Source organism: Phodopus roborovskii, unplaced genomic scaffold (genome assembly GCF_943737965.1).
Source record: "Phodopus roborovskii unplaced genomic scaffold, PHOROB, whole genome shotgun sequence".
Lineage (NCBI taxonomy): Eukaryota > Metazoa > Chordata > Mammalia > Rodentia > Cricetidae > Phodopus > Phodopus roborovskii.
In genome coordinates, this window is record NW_026126517.1 from 15972663 (window position 1) to 15994082 (window position 21420).

A 21420-nucleotide genomic window follows, 5' to 3' on the forward strand; every position below is an offset into this window, starting at 1 on the left:
ATTTTCAGACATGTCTGCCTCAAAAGTGTCCTCCAAACCAAGGGTAGTGGCGCATGCCATTACTGGATCTATGTGAGTTCGAGGCCAGCCTGGTCTGCATAGTGAGTTCCAGGACAGCTAGAGCTACATAGTGAGACCCTGTCTTGAAAAAACAAAACACAAGACAGAAAAAGTGTCCCTCCTAGTCCACTTGTCTGAGGATGGGCTGCCCCATAACTATGTGACAGGGAGAGAAGAGAATTTCAAAACAACAGAAGAGTTAAAAACTTCCCCTTGAAACCAGCTAGACAGAAGGCAAAATATCTCCAACAGATGTTCTTGCTCTTTACTGTTTATCCCACCATGTAAGGAGAATCCAGAAGTTCAGCCAAGGGAAATCTCATCCATGGACAGATAGGAAGCTCACCTAGGTAGTCCAACTGACAGCCTTGATTTCTCTAGTTGGTTTCAGCTGGGTATAGTGAATGCCCAATTTGATGATGCCATCTTTCTCTGTTGCTATTTGTGTTTTCACTTAGAAACCTCACCAGAGGGGACACTGCTCTTGCCCAGGATTCTCTTTACCAAGAACTCTAGCTGGCTGCCTCAATGGGGGCTTTACCAGTTCTGCTAGGTGTTTTAAGCATGCAATGTCTGCCTGCCTGCCTGCCTATCCACCCATCCATCCTCTATCATGTATCCCCATGATAGGCATACTCTGTACTTAATAAGCTCACACATTCAAAACTGAAAGTATAGTTGTCATAGATCATTCTACACAGAACACTATTTTCTCAGGAGGGAAACACAAAGAGAACTACAATCTGGAGGTGGCAATATCAGCAGTTGTTTGGCAAGTTCGTTTTGAGAAACCTTACATCCCAATAGGAATGGTAAGCAGGCAGTTGAGGTTGGAGGGAAGCAAGGTCTGGCAGTCACATGAACTTTCAAGGAGGCCACAGACTCAAGCCATCTCAGAAGCCAAGCCAAGCAAAACAAAAACCTGTAAGCTGTGTGGCTGACAAAGCAAATATTCACCACTAGTCCAGCACATGAATGGTGCTCAATACATTTTCAGTGAGTGATTACTTGTTATGACGACTAGACATCAGTGGGGAAGGCCCAATCTTTACTTATCTCTATAACAACTCAAAGTATTTAAAAAAAACAAAAAACAAAAAACTTAGGGCTCAGTATATAGCTCAGTCAGGGTCCAGGGGTTCACTGCCACCATCACCAAGAAAAAAAAAAAAAAAAAAAAAAAAAAAAAAAAAAAAAAAAACCAAAACAAGAGCAGACTGTATTTCAAAGGAAGTGAGGTTATCAGTGGAGGAGAAACACGAGCTGAAGCTCAGATTCCAGGGACTGGCTTTACTCACCAGTCATCAGACCATGCAACCCAAGGTCTGAAGCCTCAGGTACTATACTGTTCAGAAGCTAAGCCCAAAGGTGTTTAGACACAGGCTAGGGACAAGCAGAGACAATCCTGTTCCCAGGAAAATCTTCAAGGGGTGTGTTTCAATGGCATGTTTATTAAACAAATGCTCATGACAGATTTTCACAACAGCAACAAATGTTACTCCACAACATCAAATGTCCTTACTGAGGAAAAAATGACAATCGCAACACTGATGGATTTGAGTTACTTTTTCATGTTTCCTAGGGTGAAGCCAGGGTCCTCACTTGTCATCTCCTTTCTCTTGGTCACCTTTATCTGACTTCATTTTCTTTACCTCTTCTCTGGCCACATGTCCCCGGAAGACTGACTGGATTTTGAGAGCAGCGGACTCCTCCTTTTCTCTTTCTTCCTCAGTAGACTCCTCCTTCATTGAAAGGAGACAAAGTGAGAGACTTTTCCAGAATGCTGCCTTTTTGATGTCACAGAAGTGAATGTATAGATTTAACTGATTTACAAATCAAATTATTTGAGGCCAGACAGCACCTACTTAAAGTTGCCTGAGAAATAGCATTGTATTTAGGGTGGGGAAGTGAGAAAGAATCATTGAAATACTGTGTCTGTGTTAGCATCAGTTTTGAAGTAATGGTGATTATATAAGATGGATAGAAATGTTAATTTTAATTTTTAAATGTTTAGACATTTAAAAAGCACACATTTAGAGGCAAAGCATCAAATAGAAAGTCAGTTTATTAATAGTGGGCTTATCAGAGTTGGCCAAACAGGGACATACAGTTTCTTCTTTTGCTTTTAAATTTAGGTATAATTTAAAGATGGCAAAATTCATGGATCCTAAATGTAGAACTGAAAATATATATGGCCCTTAATGTATCTTTTTAAAACTGCAATGATGATAAGCACACATTAAAAAATCCTCAAGTTATCACTTACAGTGAAAAGATGAAACATTTTCATCTCCCCCCAAACTTGCTCCTAACAAGTAACTATTATTGGTGGTTGTGTGTCTCTGTGTGTATTTGTGTATGTTTACACATCCTTCCAAAATTTCTCTATGAATGAGTCCATTTACATGAAGACACATTTGTTTTTTATTTTAAAACAAGACCAAACCAATCTGAGTACTCTACAGCTACTTTCCCCATGAACAAACATGTCTGGGTTCTCTTTTATATGCCACTACTTCATATATAATTTTGCTCAGTTTTAATGGGAGGGACATGGCCACCGTGTTCCATTGTACTGATATTACCAGAGATTTAGTCATTCAGTCAACAACTGACAGACCTTTGAGCTGTTCAACCCCTTCCATGAGGTAAGTTTAGCTCTTAAACTTTAAAAACAAATAGGCTGGGGTAAAATTCTTTGAGATGATTCTCTAATATGGGCAAGTGAATTACTCTTAAGTTAAAAACCAATGGGACCACAACACAAACTTGTAACAGCTTATCAAAGAGCATGTACAAGAGAAGTAAGGAAATGTCTCTCTTTCAATATCCCTGATTTCCTATTACATCTGATGCCACTGTTAGACTAATTGGGTTGTATCAGTATTACTCTAGAATAGTCAAATAATGTAGGGAAAGGTTGTATCACAGTGGCTATCAATATTGCTGACTGAGATACTAAGACATGAATAGGAACTCAAAGGTTTGAACTTGGACATCATACAGAATGAATTCTTCTACACAAAACCTGGTTTTCTTCTTTTTCTCTCTCTCTCTCTCTCTCTCTCTCTCTCTCTCTCTCTCTCTCTCTCTCTGTGTGTGTGTGTGTGTGTGTGTGTGTGTGCCTGCGTGTGTTTTGTTTTGTTTTGTTTGAGACAGGGTTACTTTGTGTAGCCTTGGCTGCCCTAGAACTAGCTCTGTAGAACAGGCTGGCCTTAAACTCAAAGGGATTCCCCCTCCCAAATGCTGGGTTTTAAAGGCATGTGCAGCTGCCACCACCACTAGGGAAAGCTTGGCTTTTCTTAGTTTGGACTATGAAGAATACAGGCAGTGATGTTCTGGTAAATGTTTAACTGGCTCCACAGAGAAATAATAGAACCAAACAATATTGCCCTCCTAAATACCACCAAAGCTCTGGTTTGTAGTGTTTACCTAAGTCTCTATACACTTAGGCGGCTGATTTTAAGTTATCAAAATGATGTTTGTTGCATTATACACAATTTTTTTCCAAGTAATGGCTTTAGCACCCACTGAATAGAGATAGGTAGTATCTTTGAGGGTGGATTTTCCTATTTGTGCATGGCTTGGATGCAGAATATCAAGGCAGGCAAGCATTTCTATAGAAGACTTTGCAGGACACATGAGGAAGTCATATTATGTAACAGCATTTTATTTGGTGGTATGCAATTATTTTCCTTTAGTTATCTCTAACCTTTCCTTTATGTGGTGGCAACAGCAAAAAGTAATAGAAAAACTCCCTAAGAAGAATGAAAGATGAGAGGAGGTTCCAAGTTCATCTGCCTGCCTCTTTCCCATGGAAAGATTTTCTGATCTAGATTTTTAAAGGGAAGAATGGGTTTATGAAAATTATCTGCTAGGTTATCATTGATGTTAACCATCTAGAAAGCATGATTCTAATTCCAATAGTAACTGGTATGTTGACATATATTGTGTACAACTTTATACTTACTAATGCCATTGTGTGTAGGAATACAAAAGTAAATGAAAAATACTACATACAAAGGCTGTAACTGGTGTTTCTTCTCTCCCAGATGATTTGGCTATTTCTTGTTCACATTTCTCAGTTTGTTCTTGGTCCTAGAAAGAAAAGAAAGGGCCACATAGGCACTGTTTTGAAGATAGAAAACTCTGGACCATGATGCATAAGAGAAACTGAAAGTTATGGTATTGAGAAACATGGGGACTTAAAGATACATTAGTTTTATTTTGTTTTTAACAAGAATTTGTCTTGGAAAAAAAAGGAAGTAAATGAAAACTCAAGGGATAAACCACTGTCCCACACTGAAATTTTGGTAGTAAATCTTGAGGACAGTATGAAAAAAAAGTTTATAGTTTCTACAATAGCAATAAAACAAAAGTCACTGTATTCCTTAGTATGAAGCCAGGTTGACTTTCAGTGACAATTATAAATTAAAAACTAAGTTAATATTACAGACGAGAAGGGGATTTGGGAAGAGCTGGTAATAAAGGATAAATATGATCAAAGCACATTATGCACATGCATGAAAATGTCAACCATTATTTTGTGCAATTAATATGCAATGATATATGAAATCAAGGAAGTGAGTTTCATTTTGGAAAAAGATATAAGTACAAAGAAGGAGCCAGCTCAGTCTGTTCTGGCATAACTAGTCCAGCCTTCTACAAAAGAGACACTGCTCCCCTCTCTGCCTTCAGGAAGAGAATCTTTAACACATAAAACCGAAAATTGAGGATACGTAAATAGCATAAAACCCTGGAAACCCAAAATAAAAGAAACACCTTGAGTTTCTATGTGACACAAGGACATAACGTTTTCAACATTACCTCTTTGATTTCAATAAAAAACAACCCCAAAACTCATGAGTGCTTCAGATAATCTTGTAAAACTAGAAATAAAAGGAACAGCATCATACATGCAGGTGTAAATGGATAGAAATTCACTTTTGAGTGCAAAGTAACAGCTTCTACAAGAACACTCTCCAAATCTACTGGAAAATATTAAAGCCTGGATGTTGTCAATGTCCTTGAGTCTACATCTGAGAAAATGGCATTTTCCCAGGTGTCTAGAGTAGTACTCTAGAAAAAAATTAATTTATCTTCTTTCTTTTTTTGTTGTTGCTGTTGCTGTTTTGAGTCAGGGCTTCTCTGTGTAGCCCTGGTTGTCCTGGAACTTGCTCTGTATATCAGGCTGGCCTAGAACTCAGAAATCTGCCTGCCTCTGCATCGAGTCCTGAGATTAAAGGCCAGCATCATTATTTATAAATCAAATTAGTCTTTCTGCAACATGGAAATGAAGAAGTTGGACTAATAGTGTTTTATTTTATGAGACATAATTAATGACTTGTGATGTTCAATAAAGTTGAATGAATAAGAGGTGGGAGTGATCAAACTCCTTCTCCTGTTGGCCATCTTTAAATTTATCCTAAGTATTAGTACTCAATTCAGATAGTTTATAAGATTTCTCATTATAAAAAATGTTCTGTTAAGTTATTAATAGTGCTTGACACACTTCTCAAAAATTGGGAAGACCATAACATTGCTTTTATGGATAGAAAAAATATAGCCACATCTGGTAGAATCATAGGACTATACCTTGAATGCATGGTTGTTATAGAAGCGGTCCTCTAGCTTAGCCCCCCATTCTGCTGGATCAAAGTTGGTTTCTAAATAACAAAAATAATTTTATAATTATTTTGTGTTCATTATAGTAAATCAAGAACAATACAGGAACAGAAGATTCTTGTTTCAAATCATAGGTTCTTTACTGACACTTAAAAAACTTACTGACATTGAATATTTCAGTGCTGCAGACACAAATAGTTATTAAATATATGATGGCTAGTTTAACACTGAATGAGCCCTTAGGGGACATTTACTCGAAAGGAATGGGAGAAAAAGAAAAAAATGTCAATATTTTAAATAAATAGACACATAAAACATGCATTACCAACTACATAAAAGCATGTGAAATATGGTAAGGAATCAGGGAGACTAGAAAAGTGTAAAACAGAGGGTTTTCAAATGAAATACTCTAGACAATTAAGAAGACAAGAAGTACTTCCATCCAAAGATAATTTAATTTTCCATCGTGAAGAATTTCAAACTCCAAAAGTTGGATGCTCTTAACAAGCCCATGTACACATCACCTAGACAGAAGCTACAATGTTCAAATCATGGTTTATCATTTTATCTATACTTTTTTTTGTAGTTACTTTCAGGTCAACCCCAAGCACCATATTGATTTAATCTACAGATACTTAAGTTTGTACCTCTAAAATAGTCTTAAAATATAAGCATGTACCATTATCACATCTAAAATATTAACAATTCCTTAAAATCATCTAGCCAACTATCCAAAATTATCCCCACTGTCTAATATACTTGTTTAGTCGTATCAGAGCCTCAAAATGGACACACAATGACTTTTGTTATGCCTTTTAAAGAATTTTTAGTGGAAAATCTACCATCACCTTATTTTTCTGTGCAATTTATTTGTTGATGAAATTGGGCCAGTTTTCCTTTGGAATTTTCCAGTGCAGATATTTCTGACTGTCTCCACAGGGGATTTTAACAGGGTCACTTGCCCTTACATTCCCTGTAGACTGGTAGTTTGATTTGTGGGTTTCATCTGATTTAGGTTTGATTGTTTTGGCAAGAATACTCATTGGTAGTGCTACTTAATCTCAGAAGATAAATCATATCCTGCTCTCTCTAGCTTTCAGATAAATTTTATGGGCTCCTGTTGATCACTCCTTAACTTATTCAGTACTTATTTTGAGGTGGACTCAAGAAAGAAAACAGCCAACAACTTGGTTGCCCTGAAGTATGGCTCTTACAAAAAAGGAAAATTACAGGTTTGTTTCCTTTATGAGCACTCAGAAAATCAGCTGGCTCCCACCCAGCACCTTCCTGGTAATGATGAGTTCTGTCTGATTTTAGCATTATGAGCTCACAAATATTTAGTAACCTGGGTGAATTCTGGTCCATGGAGTTTTATTCTTCTTGATTTTCTCTTTGTCCAATATTTGGCCAGTGGTAGCTTATTCTGGTGCGCTTGGATGCTCCTCTAGCAACCCTAGAAATCATTAGGAGCTTGTTTGCTAGGATGGAAAGATGGTCAGCCCATTCTTACATTATTTATCCCATGTGTATGGAACTCACTGCAAAACTGGTTCATGGGAAATGGTATTCAGAGACGATAATATAGGGAATATATGTCCACTACATTTGGTTAGTCATGACTTTGAGATTTCTAAATGTGTAGAGCCAGAAACTACTTCCATTAAAAAGTATATTTTAAAATAGTGCATACATGTGTGAGTTTGTGAGTGCATGTCTCTATACATGTATGGGCATGAACATGCTATGGCACATGGTTGGAGGTCAGATGACAAGTTTCAGGAGTCTGCCTTGTCCTTGAGGGTTTTGGAGCTGAACTTCAGTCTCCTGGCTTTTCACCAGGTGCCTTCACTCTCTGAGCTGTTTCCATTTTAAAAGAGCAAAGAAAACATCGGGATTTCTAAATTCAAGTTCAAGAGCACAGGGTTTTTAATAAACTATTTACAAAATTATTTTTTCTTACACTCCAATTTTTATTCCCAGTAACACTAGCAGGTTTACTTGATTTATTCTGTAACATACAGTTACAAAGTTTCCAGAATATCTCTATATTAATTAGTCAGCCTTCATCACTGTCACCAATACCTGTGATAGATTAACTTAAAAGAGGAAAGATACATTAGCAGGATTAGTTAAAGACTGAGTTGCCTTGTTGTTGGGCCAGTACAAAAATCACACACACACACACACACCCGAATATTTGAGTTGTTTTCACAAATAATGCTATAATGAAAAGTGTAGAGGTAGACCTTCTGGGCTGCAGGTTAAATAAATATGGAATTTTAGCAGATACTGCAGAATTCCTTTCCTTTAGGTTTTATTTTACATGTCTAGTAGGAATGGGTATGGGTCTTATTTCTTTTAGCCATATCTATAAACCTTACAAACCATACTGTTAGACTCTAGCTTCTCTAACAGTATGATGCAGGTGTGGTTGTTGGTAGTTGAGTGTAATTTCTTCTATTTCCCTTTATGGTGTGTGTGTGTGTGTGTGTGTGTGTGTGTGTGTGTGTGTGTGTGTGTAAACAAAGAGGAATTCAGATTCCCTGGAATCTGTAGTTATAGGCAGATGTGAGCAGCCAGGAGTGGGTACTGCTATCTGAACTTGGGTCCCCTGGAAGAGCTATAAGCGCTTAGTTGAGTGAAATTATGACTTGAATTGTTATTACAGGCCCCTTTGACAAAAATTTCATGTTAAGGGCTATTTATGTTTACCTTTGTGTGAACTGTTTGTTAGTATCTATTGATATAAATGTGTTAGAACACACTATTTTTTTTACAAGCTCTTTATTAGGTTTATTAACTTACTGGGATGTAAATTGCAAGCATTTTTTTTCTCAGTTTGTTGTGTTTTTATTTTCTTCATGGTGCTTTGCCACATACAAGTTTAGTTTTTATGTTGTCAATTCTATCAATCTGTTCCCTTGTTGCGCTTGGTTTTGAAACAAAGAAGGCAACTTAGCAAGCAATATGCTTTCTTAAGTGATAAATTATGTTTTCTCTTAGCATCTATGTGGTTTTATCACATTTAAATTTGGAGTCAATTTATATGGATGTATGATATAAAGAATTGGTGCTGTTTTGTTTTTCCATTTTTATCTCAATATCATTTAAGAAGTCCATAATTCTCTACTGGTTTGAGACACCATTTACATTGTACATCAACAGGTTTCCCATACCATAAAAAAATGAAGACTAATACCATTTGTGAAAAATGGTGACAAGGGAAATCTTGTAGTATGTATGGAAGAAGGGACTAGAAATCCACAACAACTTATTTTGCTTTTGCTTGGGAAGGCTAAATTTTTATACTGGATCAGTTGACATAGGTGGAAGTGGGTGCGGTGGTTAAGTTTTTTTTCCAAATAGGTTTAGTCATTTGTTTATCAGAGAGCTAGCTAGTATTCTGAGGGTGTGCGCCATCAATTGTTTTTATTAATGTGACTCTAATATTTTTAATGGTATGTTCTTGAGTTCTAAAATTAAACAAATGACCAAAGGTTTTTACTGCATGAGTTTGCAAAATTAATGTTGTAATAATACAATTCATGTTTATAAAAATAGTACTCTTATCCAATGATCTTAATATAACAGACTTTCCCTGCTAATGTTGCAGACTATGCAGCAAATATTCACCCTTACTAGATGTGGGACAGATCAGCAGTAGTCAGGAAATGGGTGAGATTTTGAGTTCTTTAAAGGCAGGATCATAAGGGACAGAGGGTGGAGCTGTTCAGTATGGGAGTTGTTTTGATTCTAGCCTTGACCTGGGTTTCCTCTCTTGAAAAAATGATTTACAAAGGAATGCCTGTTTGCTTGGGGTTATTTCTAGTCTCCTTTGCCCAAGGTAATGAAAACAAAATTTATGTAATATGATTGCTGCAGGCAATAGTAGGTTTTCGGTACAAATGTGACTGTAATCACTCACCTCTTGACCACTGGGCCAGATTCTCATAATTATCCATTTTCAAGGCTGGGGTTTGGAAATTTTAATTATGAAAGAAAGAGTAGAAACTTCACTTTGGCTTGAAATCAAATAGTTACTATTAGCATGAACCTTAGTCTCTATGCAGGATGGGACCTGGAGAGTATATAGAATGTAAATTACCTTCCCCAGCTGGCAATTCACTTGCCAAAGCAGTTTGTTTCTCTGCCTTCCTTGAAGAACAGTTTCATACACGGGGTGAAAACCAATTTATTTAATCTAAGGAGTGTTGAATTATTTTTATAACACTTATAATACTTTCAAATGAGAAGACTCAAGATTTAAAGAAAACTGCAAATTATCCTTTCAGGAAGAACAGGCAATCAGCTAGCAGGGATGCATAAAAACAGGTCTCCCTCCTTCCATACCACAGACTTGAGAATTAGTGAGACTGGCCTGGAGAGCAACCTGGTTGTTTATTTGTTAGAGACAGGGTTGCTCTGTGTATCAGCCCTGTTTGTCCTAGAACTCACTCTGTAGACCTCGCTGAACTTCAACTCACTAAGATCTGCCTGTCTATGCCTCTCAAATTCTGAGATTAAAGACATGCACCTGGCTTGGGGAGTGAACTGGCACATACTGTTTCAAGTAGCAAGAACTGTGTTTGGACTTACCTCATCTGGACAATGAACACGATCTTAAGTTTTTGTTGTTATTGTTTTCATTTTTATGTATATATATGTTTTTGTATACCTTTGTGTGTGTGTGTGTGTGTGTGTGTGTGTGTGTGTGTGTGTGTGTGTATGGTGTGTATGTATGTATGGACATGTGTTTGCATTGTGGAGGTAACAGGCTGGACAGGCATATTCCTCAATCATAAGTTTTACCACAATGAAATGCTTAGTTTATTTAAAAATTCATACTTTTAAAAAAAGAGCTTACTCTCTCTTTTTTCTAGAAGGTTTTCAAAATATGCTGCGGCAAAAGCTGGTATATTGTCCGGTTGCTCCCTCAGAATCTCCCGTGTCAGCCCTTCAAGAAGATTTCCAAATCCTTGTGGAATTCGGTAGTGGGTGTTGGAGAAAGGAATCGACATCTCCTTGGAAAGAATTGCCTATGGTACCTGAAGTAAAAATCATCTGATTTTAATGTGTCTAATTTAAATTATATAATCACAGTTATGACAAACAAACACAATTTAAATTATTTTTTCAGACACACATATTTTGGACTTTAAAAAGAAAAATTCATACAATTTAGGCCTGGTAGCGATCTATCTCAGTAGGTAAAGGCAGACTGGAATGGAATCTCTGCAACCTGCATTGTGGAGGGGGGATACATGGCTCTCACAAACTGTCCTCTGAACTTCCATAGGTAGGCTGTATCCCCAAATTACACCCCACATATGCCACTTAATAAATTAAAACAAAATGCACTTTTACCAAGTCTACCCATTTCTCCTAGAGTTTGGAATTCTAACATGAATCATTGGTCTTTATTTTACTTTGTTTTTCCTTTTGAAACAGGGTGTCTCTACATAACCCTGGCTATCCTGGAACTCATTATTTAGACCAGCCTGTCCTCTAAATCAGAGATCCATCTACTTCTGTCTTCCAAGTGCTGGGATTAAAGCATGTGACACCATGGCCAGAAAATTATAATATTATAAATGCTGACCCACTAATTTGGGCAAATTAGTTTTTTTAACCTTAGAAATCTACAGTTTTCACTAGTTATTAAGTACTTCCTGTCCTTAGAAGGTGAGAGTTGTTTTTGCTAGCCTGAAGTATTTAAAGACAATGATTGCTGAGAAGCTAGTATAGATCTTTTTACATTGCTGAGAAGAAATCAAGTTCAAAATTAAAAAGGAAACTGGCCAGCCAGGCGCGGTGGAGCATTGTCTAATCCCAGCATTTCGGAGACAGAATCAGGTGGATCTCTGTGTACAGTCCAGCCTGGTGTACGGGGCAAGTCCCAGGACATCCAGGTCTATGTAAAGAAATGTGTCTCGAAAAAAACGAAAAGACAAACAAAAACAAATAAACAAAACAAAAAAATCTAGTCTTGGTTCTAGTAATTATAATTTGTTGAATAATATTTCACTTTTGTTTTCAGGCCCACTTCTGCGGCATGGTGCCTCTGTATTCTGGGATGGGGCTGAGAAAGAGAGGGCGTGGTTTTGGAAGCCAGCCTTTGAAGCATGGGGAGTCTTATTTTCTTTCTTCTTTTTCTTTTCTTTTTTCTTTTTTTGGTTTTCGAGACAGGGTTTCTCTGTGGTTTTAGAGGCTGTCCTGGAACTAGCACTTATAGACCAGGCTGGTCTCGAACTCACAGAGATCCACCTGCCTCTGCCTCCCTAGTGCTGGGATTAAAGGCGGGGAATCTTATTTTCTGCTTTTGTCCGGCCTTTTATTTTGTAATTCAAGGGCTGGTTTAGAGGTGGCTAACAAAGCAGGTTGGATCACTGAGTATGGACGGCTTCGGGATTGGACTTGTTACCCTGAGAGGCACGAAGGGGCTCTGGCAGGGGCGTAGGCTGGAGGTTTAACGAGGCCTGACCTGTGTGTGGAGTCTTCCTTTCTCTTTTGGGCGGAAACAGGAGGTTAAATATCGAATCTTCCAGGGTTGTGAAAGCCCTGAACTGGGCGGGGGAGTGCGGGCAGTAGAGCGGGTGGACAGGTCAAACCGTGGGCGGGACGTCGACGACCTAACGTTGCAGATTCGCTAAGAAAGGGCTTTCCGGGCTCCCCATCTGCTCCAGGAGTCTCGGAGTGTCGGGGATGCCGAGAGCCTAGGACACACGACGGGAAAGGCGAAGCCTCTACGTTAGAGGGGGGATGGGGGGAAACTGCCTCACCTCTTCTTTCTCTTCAAGCTGGTGCGGATGGTTCCAGTTGTTTTATCTCGTTGCTGGGTAACCGTTTTTTTTTTTAAACTACGGCGGCCGGGAAGGAGAGGGAAGCACCTTGTGCTGAATCGCGGATGGTTTCGCTAGTGAAGGTTCGAGGGTGGGGCCTGCTGTGTGTGACCCCGCCCGGTCCCCGCCCACCACACGCAGGCCCCGCCCCGCCCCGCCCCGCTTTTGCCTTGGGCCCTTTCCAGAGTCTGGCGCGAGGACACGGATTTCCGCAAGCATGGTTTCCCTGGGGTCTGTGTTTGGCCTGCTGCTGCTCATAATCGTTCGAGCTAGCAGAAGTGCAGGTGAGGTGACACTGCCCTGTGGGACCCTTGCCTTTCAGATCACCTGCGGGATCTTGGCCCTCGTTCCCTCTCAAGGTGTGGTGTGAGTCAGAACCGTTCTTTTCCCACCCAGGCCTGGCCTGTAGGTTTTGCTGGGCCTTCTGATGTCTTTATCCCCACCCACTGCCCTTCACTTGCAGCATAGGGGGCAGAGGGAGACTTAGGTTTTTCCAGTTAGGGAGACTCCAAAGTGCCCAGACCGAAGCCTTCAGGAGAGCTCCGAGAGAAGGGGGCGAAGCTAGTTAGATAATATTTGGAAACAGGTGACTGAGTCATCCAAAATACTTCAGCTCCTGCCCCCTCAGTGGTGCCCTTGGGGAGGGTTTCTCTCGGGATGGGTGCCTTGAGGGAATTAAGTTTTACTAGTTTAAGTGGTTATTAGGGCTAAGAAATTCAACCCCCTCACTAGCTCAGAATAATTTAAGGTTCAGCTGTGAATTTTGGTGCAGTTTAGAGATTGGTGGAGGGCCAAGGCTCATCTCACCAGGGATGGGGCAAAGTCATACTGGCCGTTCTGCAGGCTAGAGCTTGTCATCTGACTAACCCAGGCAGGACATTGCCCCTCAGCAAGGAGATACCAGAAGATAGGAATCTGCCTATTCATTCAAAGGAAAATGATAATGAAGGATTCGCCCACCCCTTTTCTTTGGATCACTGGAGGAGTGGACTTCAAAGACTGTCAATAAATGAAATCTGGGGGGGGGGGTTGGGATTATAGCTCAGTGGTAGAGCTCTTGGCTAGAATGCTAGGAATTTGGACCTTCTTCACCACAGTAAATTAAAGCAATGAAGGTCGAGGCAAGATGAAATGACATGACTGTGTTCTCTGCTCAAGCATCAGACAGACCCAGCCAGCCCATCAGTGCCCCTCTCATGATCTTTGGGACCTTTCACAGGAGGCAGGGAGAAGGTAAAGACAGTAGAGCTACTTTTTTTCCTTAGTTTTTCTCTTTAGGTCTGTCAAATTTAATGTCACTGTTTTGTTTCCTTTGGGTAATATTGCATGCCCTTCATTAGCACTTGACATTCGTTCATGCTACAGATTTCTCTCCCTTCCTCCTTCCTTGCATATCATAACAACTTTCCCTTAACACTCTTCTTTTGCTCATGTGTACCATGTAATAAAAAGTTACATTCAGCAATGGAAGTACCTAAGAACTCACCACCCTCTTTGAGAACGATAACACCGGTTTTCATTGATACTGCCAGTGCGCTCATTAGTGCATCTGTTGGGTTCCTGTCAGAAGTCACCACTATGCTAAAATTTTTGTTAGTTTGCTTGTAATGATTGCTTCTTCTCCACAGCACTCATTCTTATTTCCCATTTCAATTCCCAAATGAAGGGAGGACTCCAACACCTTACAAAATTCCTGTTTGAATAGGCCTGTTTAAGATGTGTGGTTCTTTGCTGTCCGTTGCTGTCTGTTTCACTGTTCAGCTTAGCGTGTGAGCTTCATAAGGATAGAATATATTATTTTTCTTTGCATTAGCATTACAATCTAGCTGAAGCAAGAAGGAAATTATAGTACCTTTGGCATTAAATGGCATGGATTCCAGTTCTGTCATAAACCACCTTCTGAAGCCAAAGACATTACTGTCCCCACTATCTTAAGCACTCTGTCATATACATAAGTGCCTAGTAGATTGTAAAATCCCTGGCAGCAAGAATTTTTATCTTTTATGGGTAGTATTTTCTCTCCACTGTTACAGCCTCCGTGTGCAAAATAGTGCCTGGCACACAGTAAGTATCAATAAAGAGATATTTGGTGAATTCATAGCTGTTCTAACTATTCTTAAAATTTGCTTGATCTATTTGTGTCCTAGTCCCTTGATGGGTAATGTGTTTATATTTCTTGATTTGTAAGTAACACAATTATACTATTATTATAAAGGTATTTTCTACCTCTCAAATTCTTTTGCTTATCATAAAACCATTCACAAAGAGGTTCTATAAATGTGTGTTGGCAAACACAGACTGGCTGAAAAAGGCATTCCCCAGCCCATGGACTACTGGCTGCATACTCCAGTATGTAAGCAACATTTTCTTCACTCCATTCCTAACTGCAGCCCTCTCTCTACTTAGCTCTTATTTATGCATTTGCTTTTCAGCTTTTGTTCTGTATCTACCCAAGACAGGGCCCTCCCACACATGTGCCTCCCGGTTCCCCCAGCAGGCTGCCAGCCTGCTTATGCAATTCTGGGATGTTGTGGTCCCAGAGTATTTTGCTCATGGTACATTCATCTTGAGCTTGGTAAGCCTTCTGGACGAACTTTGATTATCATGTAGGCTTCATGATCAGAGAACTCCCCAGAGAGAAAGAGAACTGGGGATTTTTGGGGACTAGTCTGCTACTCTAAGAGCAGTATAAATAAATAGGCCACCACCAAGCTCGTGAGGAGACCCCCATTAGCTCTACTGCCCTGTTAAGTAGCCTAAGGGGCCTGCCATCTTTTGTAGCTTCCGGGGAGGAAAATGTCAGCTTTGTTCATTCTAATTCTCCTTCCTGCCTGTCACTTTTACTTTAAAAACAAAACAAAACAAAACAAAATACCCTTAATTTTGTAAATTATTTTGTTTGGAAGATTTTTTTTAAAAAAATCTTTCCTGTTGAGACAAATTGGGATGCAAGTTTTATGATTTTCCTAGCTAAATTTCTGTGAGCTCACTGGGATCATGTGGATCAATGCTTGTTATTTAAAAAGTACTTCGATATAGGCTATGAGTTAAAAATAGAAATGATCTCGTTAAAGTGAATTCTTATTCAGTCTTGTTAGTGACTCTTCGCACAGAATTCTTCAGTATGCAAGTATGCCTCCTGCCTCCTCTTCTCTTTGCCTGTGAAATGGTGACATGAGCTTTTCTCTGAGATTTTTAACCTTATGTCTCTCCATGATCTTATTTTTGTGTCCTGAATTTATCTGAACTTATCAGGAAGGGAGACTTGTCACTGTCATAAGCGTGGTATACTGGGTCATCAAAAACAAACAAACAAAAAAAAAAAACAACGATAAAATAACAACAGTAAGCACTAAGAGAAATGTGCAATGCTTTGAAGGGATTTGGCAGTGGTAGGATGGAAAGTAGGAGAGAAAATGGGTACAGCATTAGAGAAATTGTGTTGGGAGATCTGCATTGCTCTTCTACACCCCCCCCCCCCAGCTACTATGAGTAGGCACAGTGATGGAGAGCTGGGGAAGGAAGTGGTTTGTTTTTCTTATAAACACCATCTGTGAGGTACATGGATGGTTCATTTTAGTGATTTGAGGAAGAAAAGTTAAGTGCTAGAGCCAAGTTTTAGAGCAAGGGTGTTGGGTATGGGGTTGACCAAGAACTGGAAGGTGGGGGGGGAAGGAGAGAATGTACATTGGTTGCTCCCTGGGTCCTAAGTTTACCTTTATGATCCTGTTATGCTGTGATGTATATTGTTGGAAACTGTTCTTATTATGTTGCTATCAGTTAAGAGTAACAAGATCCAGTTTTGAAAGATTACAAGGCTTGAATAGACTCATATTCTCTTGTATAGGGACTGTGTGTTACTTCCTGTTTTATCAGATCACTTGATGCTTAATCTTCCTGATAATCCTCTAAGTGTTTGCCAACATTTTTAGGTATTGGTTTTCGCTTTGCCTCATACATTGATAATTACATGGTGCTGCAGAAGGAGCCTTCAGGGGCGGTGATCTGGGGCTTTGGTACACCTGGAGCCACAGTGACAGTGACCTTGTGCCAAGGTCAGGACACCATCATGAAGAAAGTGACCAGTGTGAAAGGTAAGACAGCCTATTCTCTGTTCAGTTATTGTCTTCTTCTGCCACCTGCTGGATTATTTGAAAATAAATGCTTATAGCTCAGGCTGGCCATCCATCCATCCATCCAAGTTACTTGAGTATTTACTATGTGGGTAGGCACCAAAGATACCACAAATGGTAATAAGGCTCCAAGTCCCTTTTGCTAAGGACCTTATTGAACAGAACAAATTATGCAGAAGATTTATGAACACTGGTAAATTATGTGTGGAGTTCTATGGGAGACTGAAGAGAGACATCTCTCTCAACTTCGTTGCTATGGGAAAGCTGCCACAGGAGATGATATTTGGGCTGACTCATCACATGCCAGAGAGGCAGTCATTCTAGATTCGAGAGAGACTTCTCAGTGGGTAAGAACTTTTGTTGTTCCTTCAGAGGACCTGGGTTCAGTTTCCAGCAGTCACACTGGGTGACTCATAACTCCTTGTAAACTCCAGTTCTGGGGGATCTGATGCCCTCATCTGTTTACTCTGGGCACCTTCATATACAGGTGCAAATTGACACACAGTTTTTTTTTTTAAAGTCTTAACATTAACAAAAAAAAAAGAGTAAAATTGGAGATCTGGAATATAACTGACTCTGGAGTTCACCATCTAGGTTCTGATTCTGACTGTCATTTTTTTGGTATATAATTTGGGCATATTATCAACTATCTCAGTGACAGTGTGTTTTCTATGTATAAAGTAGATGTGGTATTAACGGATTACAATGAGGAGTAAATGAGTAAACACATACAAAGTAGTTGGAGCCGTGTTTGCCACATTAACTTGCATGGTCATCATTGTTACTGTTACTATTATTTACTCAGATATTCAAATATTTATTGAGTAGCTATTATGTGCCAGGCACTAGGTACTGGTGATAAAATGATGCACAAAACTGATGCAACCTCTCCCGCAATGAAGCCTGAAGATTAGAGGAGGCAGGAAAATGAAGAACACTTATTGCTGTGTGAGATATTTCCCACAGTAAGGAAGGGCAGTGCGTGTGAGCTTAGCACAGAAGTAGGTTAATGAACTTAGTTTAACTGGTCTTGAAAGAGGAGGCACAGATTCAGTAGCAGGAGCATCCTGGATATAGGTGCAGAGGTAGGAGTCCATGTGTAGCAGTGCCACGGAAGTGTGTTGGTCTAGAACACTGGGCTAAGTGACTAGTGGTGATGACAGGAGATATGGGGCAGTATGGAGGTTTGTCTTTGCTAAAGCACACAAATCCTGGATCTGTTTTGTGTATTTTTAAGCAATAAAAGTACACAAGCAAATAGAAGGGTTTGACAACCATCAGACAGGGTTGGTAGAACTGTTAGCAGGCTCTTATGATATGCACATATACATGATGAGGGCTTGCCTTGAGAGTGTGGCTGTGAGGATGAAGGTTCAGGGTGAGAGTAAAGGGGTCTTTGGAAGGGATAAAGATGTGTAAGGTGGATTCTGGGAACCAAGCTCAGGCCCTCTTGCATGCACTCTTAACTGCCGAGCCATCTCTCCATTCCCTCTGTGGTTTGTGATATATACTGAAAGTGAAGAATTCTGAGACTATCTTATGTTCTCTTCCTAGACTGTCCTCAAATATCTTATGTAGCTGAGAATTACATTGAGCTTATGGTCCTTCTACTTCTATGTCCTAAAACAGCAACCTGTGGATCATGACCCTTCTGCGGGTTGAATGACCCTTTCACCAGCAATCACCTAAGACCGTTGGAAATATCAGATATTTACAGTATGATTCATCACAGTAGCAAAATTACAATTATGAAGTGGCAACAAAATTAATTTTATGGTTGGGGGTTACCATGACATGAAGAATTGTATTAACAGGTTGCAGCATTTAGAAGGTTGAGAATCAGTGTCCTAAAGGATGGGATGGTGGTAGGCATGAATCACCACACCTGGCTTATGTCGTTCAGGGGAGTGAATCCAGAATTGTGTACCTGCTAGGCAAGTACTCTATCAACTGAGCTATGTCTCCAGTTACTTTTTGAAAGCATATGAAGCAATGGGTTTAATTATTGGCATTTTATATATACTTATCATTGTATTTTGCTCATATTCACTCCCTTACCCATCTTCTACCCCCACCTCTACCTGCTTGTTTCCTTTCTACCTCCAAATCCAAATAATCTATTCTGCTTTCATGTCTCATATAAACTCTCTCTCTCTCTCTCTCTCTATATATATATATATATATATTATATGTGTGTGTGTGTGTATAATTATTATGTTAAATAATATTTTATTTAAATCTAGATTATTTGTATTTGTCTGGCTTATTTTGCTTAATAAGATGCTTTCCAGTTTTATTCATTTTCTTACAAAAGACATAATTTTATTCTTTTTTTATGTCTGAATAAAAATTCACTGTATGTAGGTACATAACACATTTTCTTCTTCATGTATTGATGGTACCTTGGTTGATTTCTTATCTTGGCTACTGTGAATAGTGCCTCAGAAACACAGATGTACAAGTTTATCTCTGTGATATGACAATTCATCTTCTTTTAGGTATATATCCTGGAACTTACCAGCAGGTATAGCTAGATCACATGGTCATTCTACTTTTGATTTTTTGTGCATATTAATTTTCTTTTCTTGTTTTTTTTCCTTTCCCTCCCTCCCTCCCTCTTTCCCTTCTTCCCTCCCTCCCTTCTTCCCTTCCTCTCTCTCTCTCTCTCTCTCTCTCTCTCTCTCTCTCTCTCTCTCTCTCTCTCTCTCTCTGTTGCTCTGTGTCACCTTGGCTGTCCTGGAACTTACCAAGAACCAGACTGACCTCAAATTCAGAGATATATCTGCTTCTGTTTCCCCCCACCCCCCACCACCAAGTGCTGAGATTAAAAGTATGCACCACCATTGCCTGGCTAGACCATATTAATTTTCATAGTTTATATTCCCATTAGTAGTCTATAAAGATTAGTAGTCTATAAAGATTCCTCTCCAGCGTTTGATGTCATTTGTTGTCTTTTTTAAATTTTTTTTTTATTTATTTTTTTTTATTTTTCAAGACAGGGATTCTCTGTGTAACTTTGTAGATAGACCAGGCTGGCCTTGAACTTATAGAAATCCGAGGACCTCTGCTTCCTGAGGGCTAGGATTAAAGTTGTGTGCCACCATCGACCAGCTGTCATTTGTTTTCTTAATGATGGCCATTCTAATTGAGATGAGATAGACTTTCTTCCTTCAGATAATATAACCTAGTCTCAAGAGGGACATTTCACCTTTGCTGCAGAACCATTGGTTGAAAACGAGTCACAGAGTCTGTTTGCTCTGGAGGGGAGAGGGTAACTTTAGAACCCACTTCAAAGTATGTCTGCCACAATGTGCTATAGCTTATGTAGTTTTCATAAGCAGTTTTATTGACATAAAGTGTTTTATTCTTATTTTGTTTTTATTTGGTGGTGGTAGACTTGAATCTAAAGCTACAGATTAAATGTAGGCAGTAAGGGATGGTTTAGGTAGTAAGGTCTTCACCTTTGGACCACATTTAAAAGCTACAGGGTCATGTTGCAGCTGATGGAGTCTGAGTTCTGTGTAGAGAAGTGAGGACAGCTGTTTCTTTTAGCCCTAGGTTTTTTTTTTCTTGGGATGATAAAGGCCTTCCTTGGGTATGCTGACTTCCTTCTTGGTATTGGGCACAATAACATGAAAAATCATTAACATTTGATGTGATTAGTAAAGAAGGTACTTGATTAATCATGTCTCTACACAAATTATTTTCATTTTGTCCTTTGGATTTTGGTTTCCATCCTGAGGCTGGAGTTATCTGGGAAAGGCGGAGAGAAAAGGGAAATAGAAATAGAGAGTTCTTTCTTTGTGTTTGCCCTTGGCTGTAATATTCAGATCAGTAGTCAGGGGCAAGCCACCAGATATGCTGTTACACGTGAAAACATAAGGCTCTCATTAATTTGCATGGCTTTCTTCTCAGTGTAGCCCAGGGTTGGAGTTTATTTTTGTCATTTGCTTGATGGAGTGCTTGGCAAAATGTATGCAGGCTAAGTAGCTGTACAATGAAGCAAGGAGATTAGTCTTCCTAGACGGTAAAAGAAAGAGTGTAAACAAGCAGAGGTCTTAATGCATTGAAATGAAAACTTAAGAGGACCTTGGGCTGGGACTGGCACAAGAGGTAACAAGATAGCAAATGACTATTGTCCAGAAGGCAAGACCAGAGCAATTGTGGTTCAGACAGCCCAAAACCAGCAGAAAGCCCATTGGATGTTGGATGAATTATGGTTGCTGGCTCAGATTTACTATGAACCTATCCTAGTAGACTTGATGGGTTAACATACTTTGCAAAAGCTCATAAGTGACCTGGCTCCTCATCAGCCACCCTGTTCTGAACTGACAATCCAAGGGCTAGTCAATTCTCCTTGTGAGGAGTGGTGGCTTCTGACTTAAACCACTGCACTCCTTCCTGCAGACAGTATATGCACAGGAAGAGATCCTGTAGTGTGCGTGAGTCGTCTCTTGAATGGCCTGCTCATCAGTGAATTAGTTCTCTTGAGTGTGCCAAGTTTCTCTGGCTTTGTTGCCTGATATAACAAGGTGTCATGGCTTAGTCTTCTTTTCTTGGGTTAGCCAGCCAAGAAGGAGGCTTTCTGAGAAGTTGAAGGCAAGGTTCTCTGGTATGAAAGCTGTTGAGACTAGGGCTCAGTCTCCATGTCCGGTTTTCCTCAGGTTGTAGGCCCTGCCAGTAGCCCATTCATTTCCTGGCTGTAGTGAGATGGTGGTGCTGATTCGCCAATTCTTCTTCCCGTCTTTTTTGTTGTTGGGCAT

At 39.6% G+C, this 21420-nt stretch overlaps 2 protein-coding genes across 4 annotated transcripts in view; one reads left to right on the top strand and one right to left on the bottom strand.

Moving 5' to 3' along the window:
* Siae (sialic acid acetylesterase) overlaps positions 1-21420 on the top strand; it is a 90972-nt gene that overhangs the window by 42567 nt on the left and 26985 nt on the right. The window contains exons 1-2 of one of the 2 annotated variants that reach the window (XM_051197106.1): positions 12696-12808; positions 16457-16618. The exons of the other annotated variant lie outside the window; for it this stretch is intronic. Coding sequence (XP_051053063.1) covers positions 12742-12808; positions 16457-16618 — 229 coding nt within the window. The 5' untranslated portion in view covers positions 12696-12741. Of the gene's footprint in view, positions 1-12695; positions 12809-16456; positions 16619-21420 lie in introns of those variants that run through there. 2 annotated transcript variants of the gene reach the window in all.
* Positions 1492-21420, bottom strand: part of Spa17 (sperm autoantigenic protein 17) — a 380810-nt gene continuing 360881 nt past the window's right edge. The window contains exons 1-5 of one of the 2 annotated variants that reach the window (XM_051197114.1): positions 12469-12599; positions 10550-10731; positions 5656-5726; positions 4081-4158; positions 1492-1802 (exon numbers count right to left, since the gene is read on the bottom strand). In XM_051197114.1, coding sequence (XP_051053071.1) covers positions 1659-1802; positions 4081-4158; positions 5656-5726; positions 10550-10703 — 447 coding nt within the window. In that variant the 5' untranslated portion in view covers positions 10704-10731; positions 12469-12599 and the 3' untranslated portion in view covers positions 1492-1658. Of the gene's footprint in view, positions 1803-4080; positions 4159-5655; positions 5727-10549; positions 10732-12468; positions 12600-21420 lie in introns of those variants that run through there. The other variant, XM_051197115.1, reaches the window with a different exon arrangement.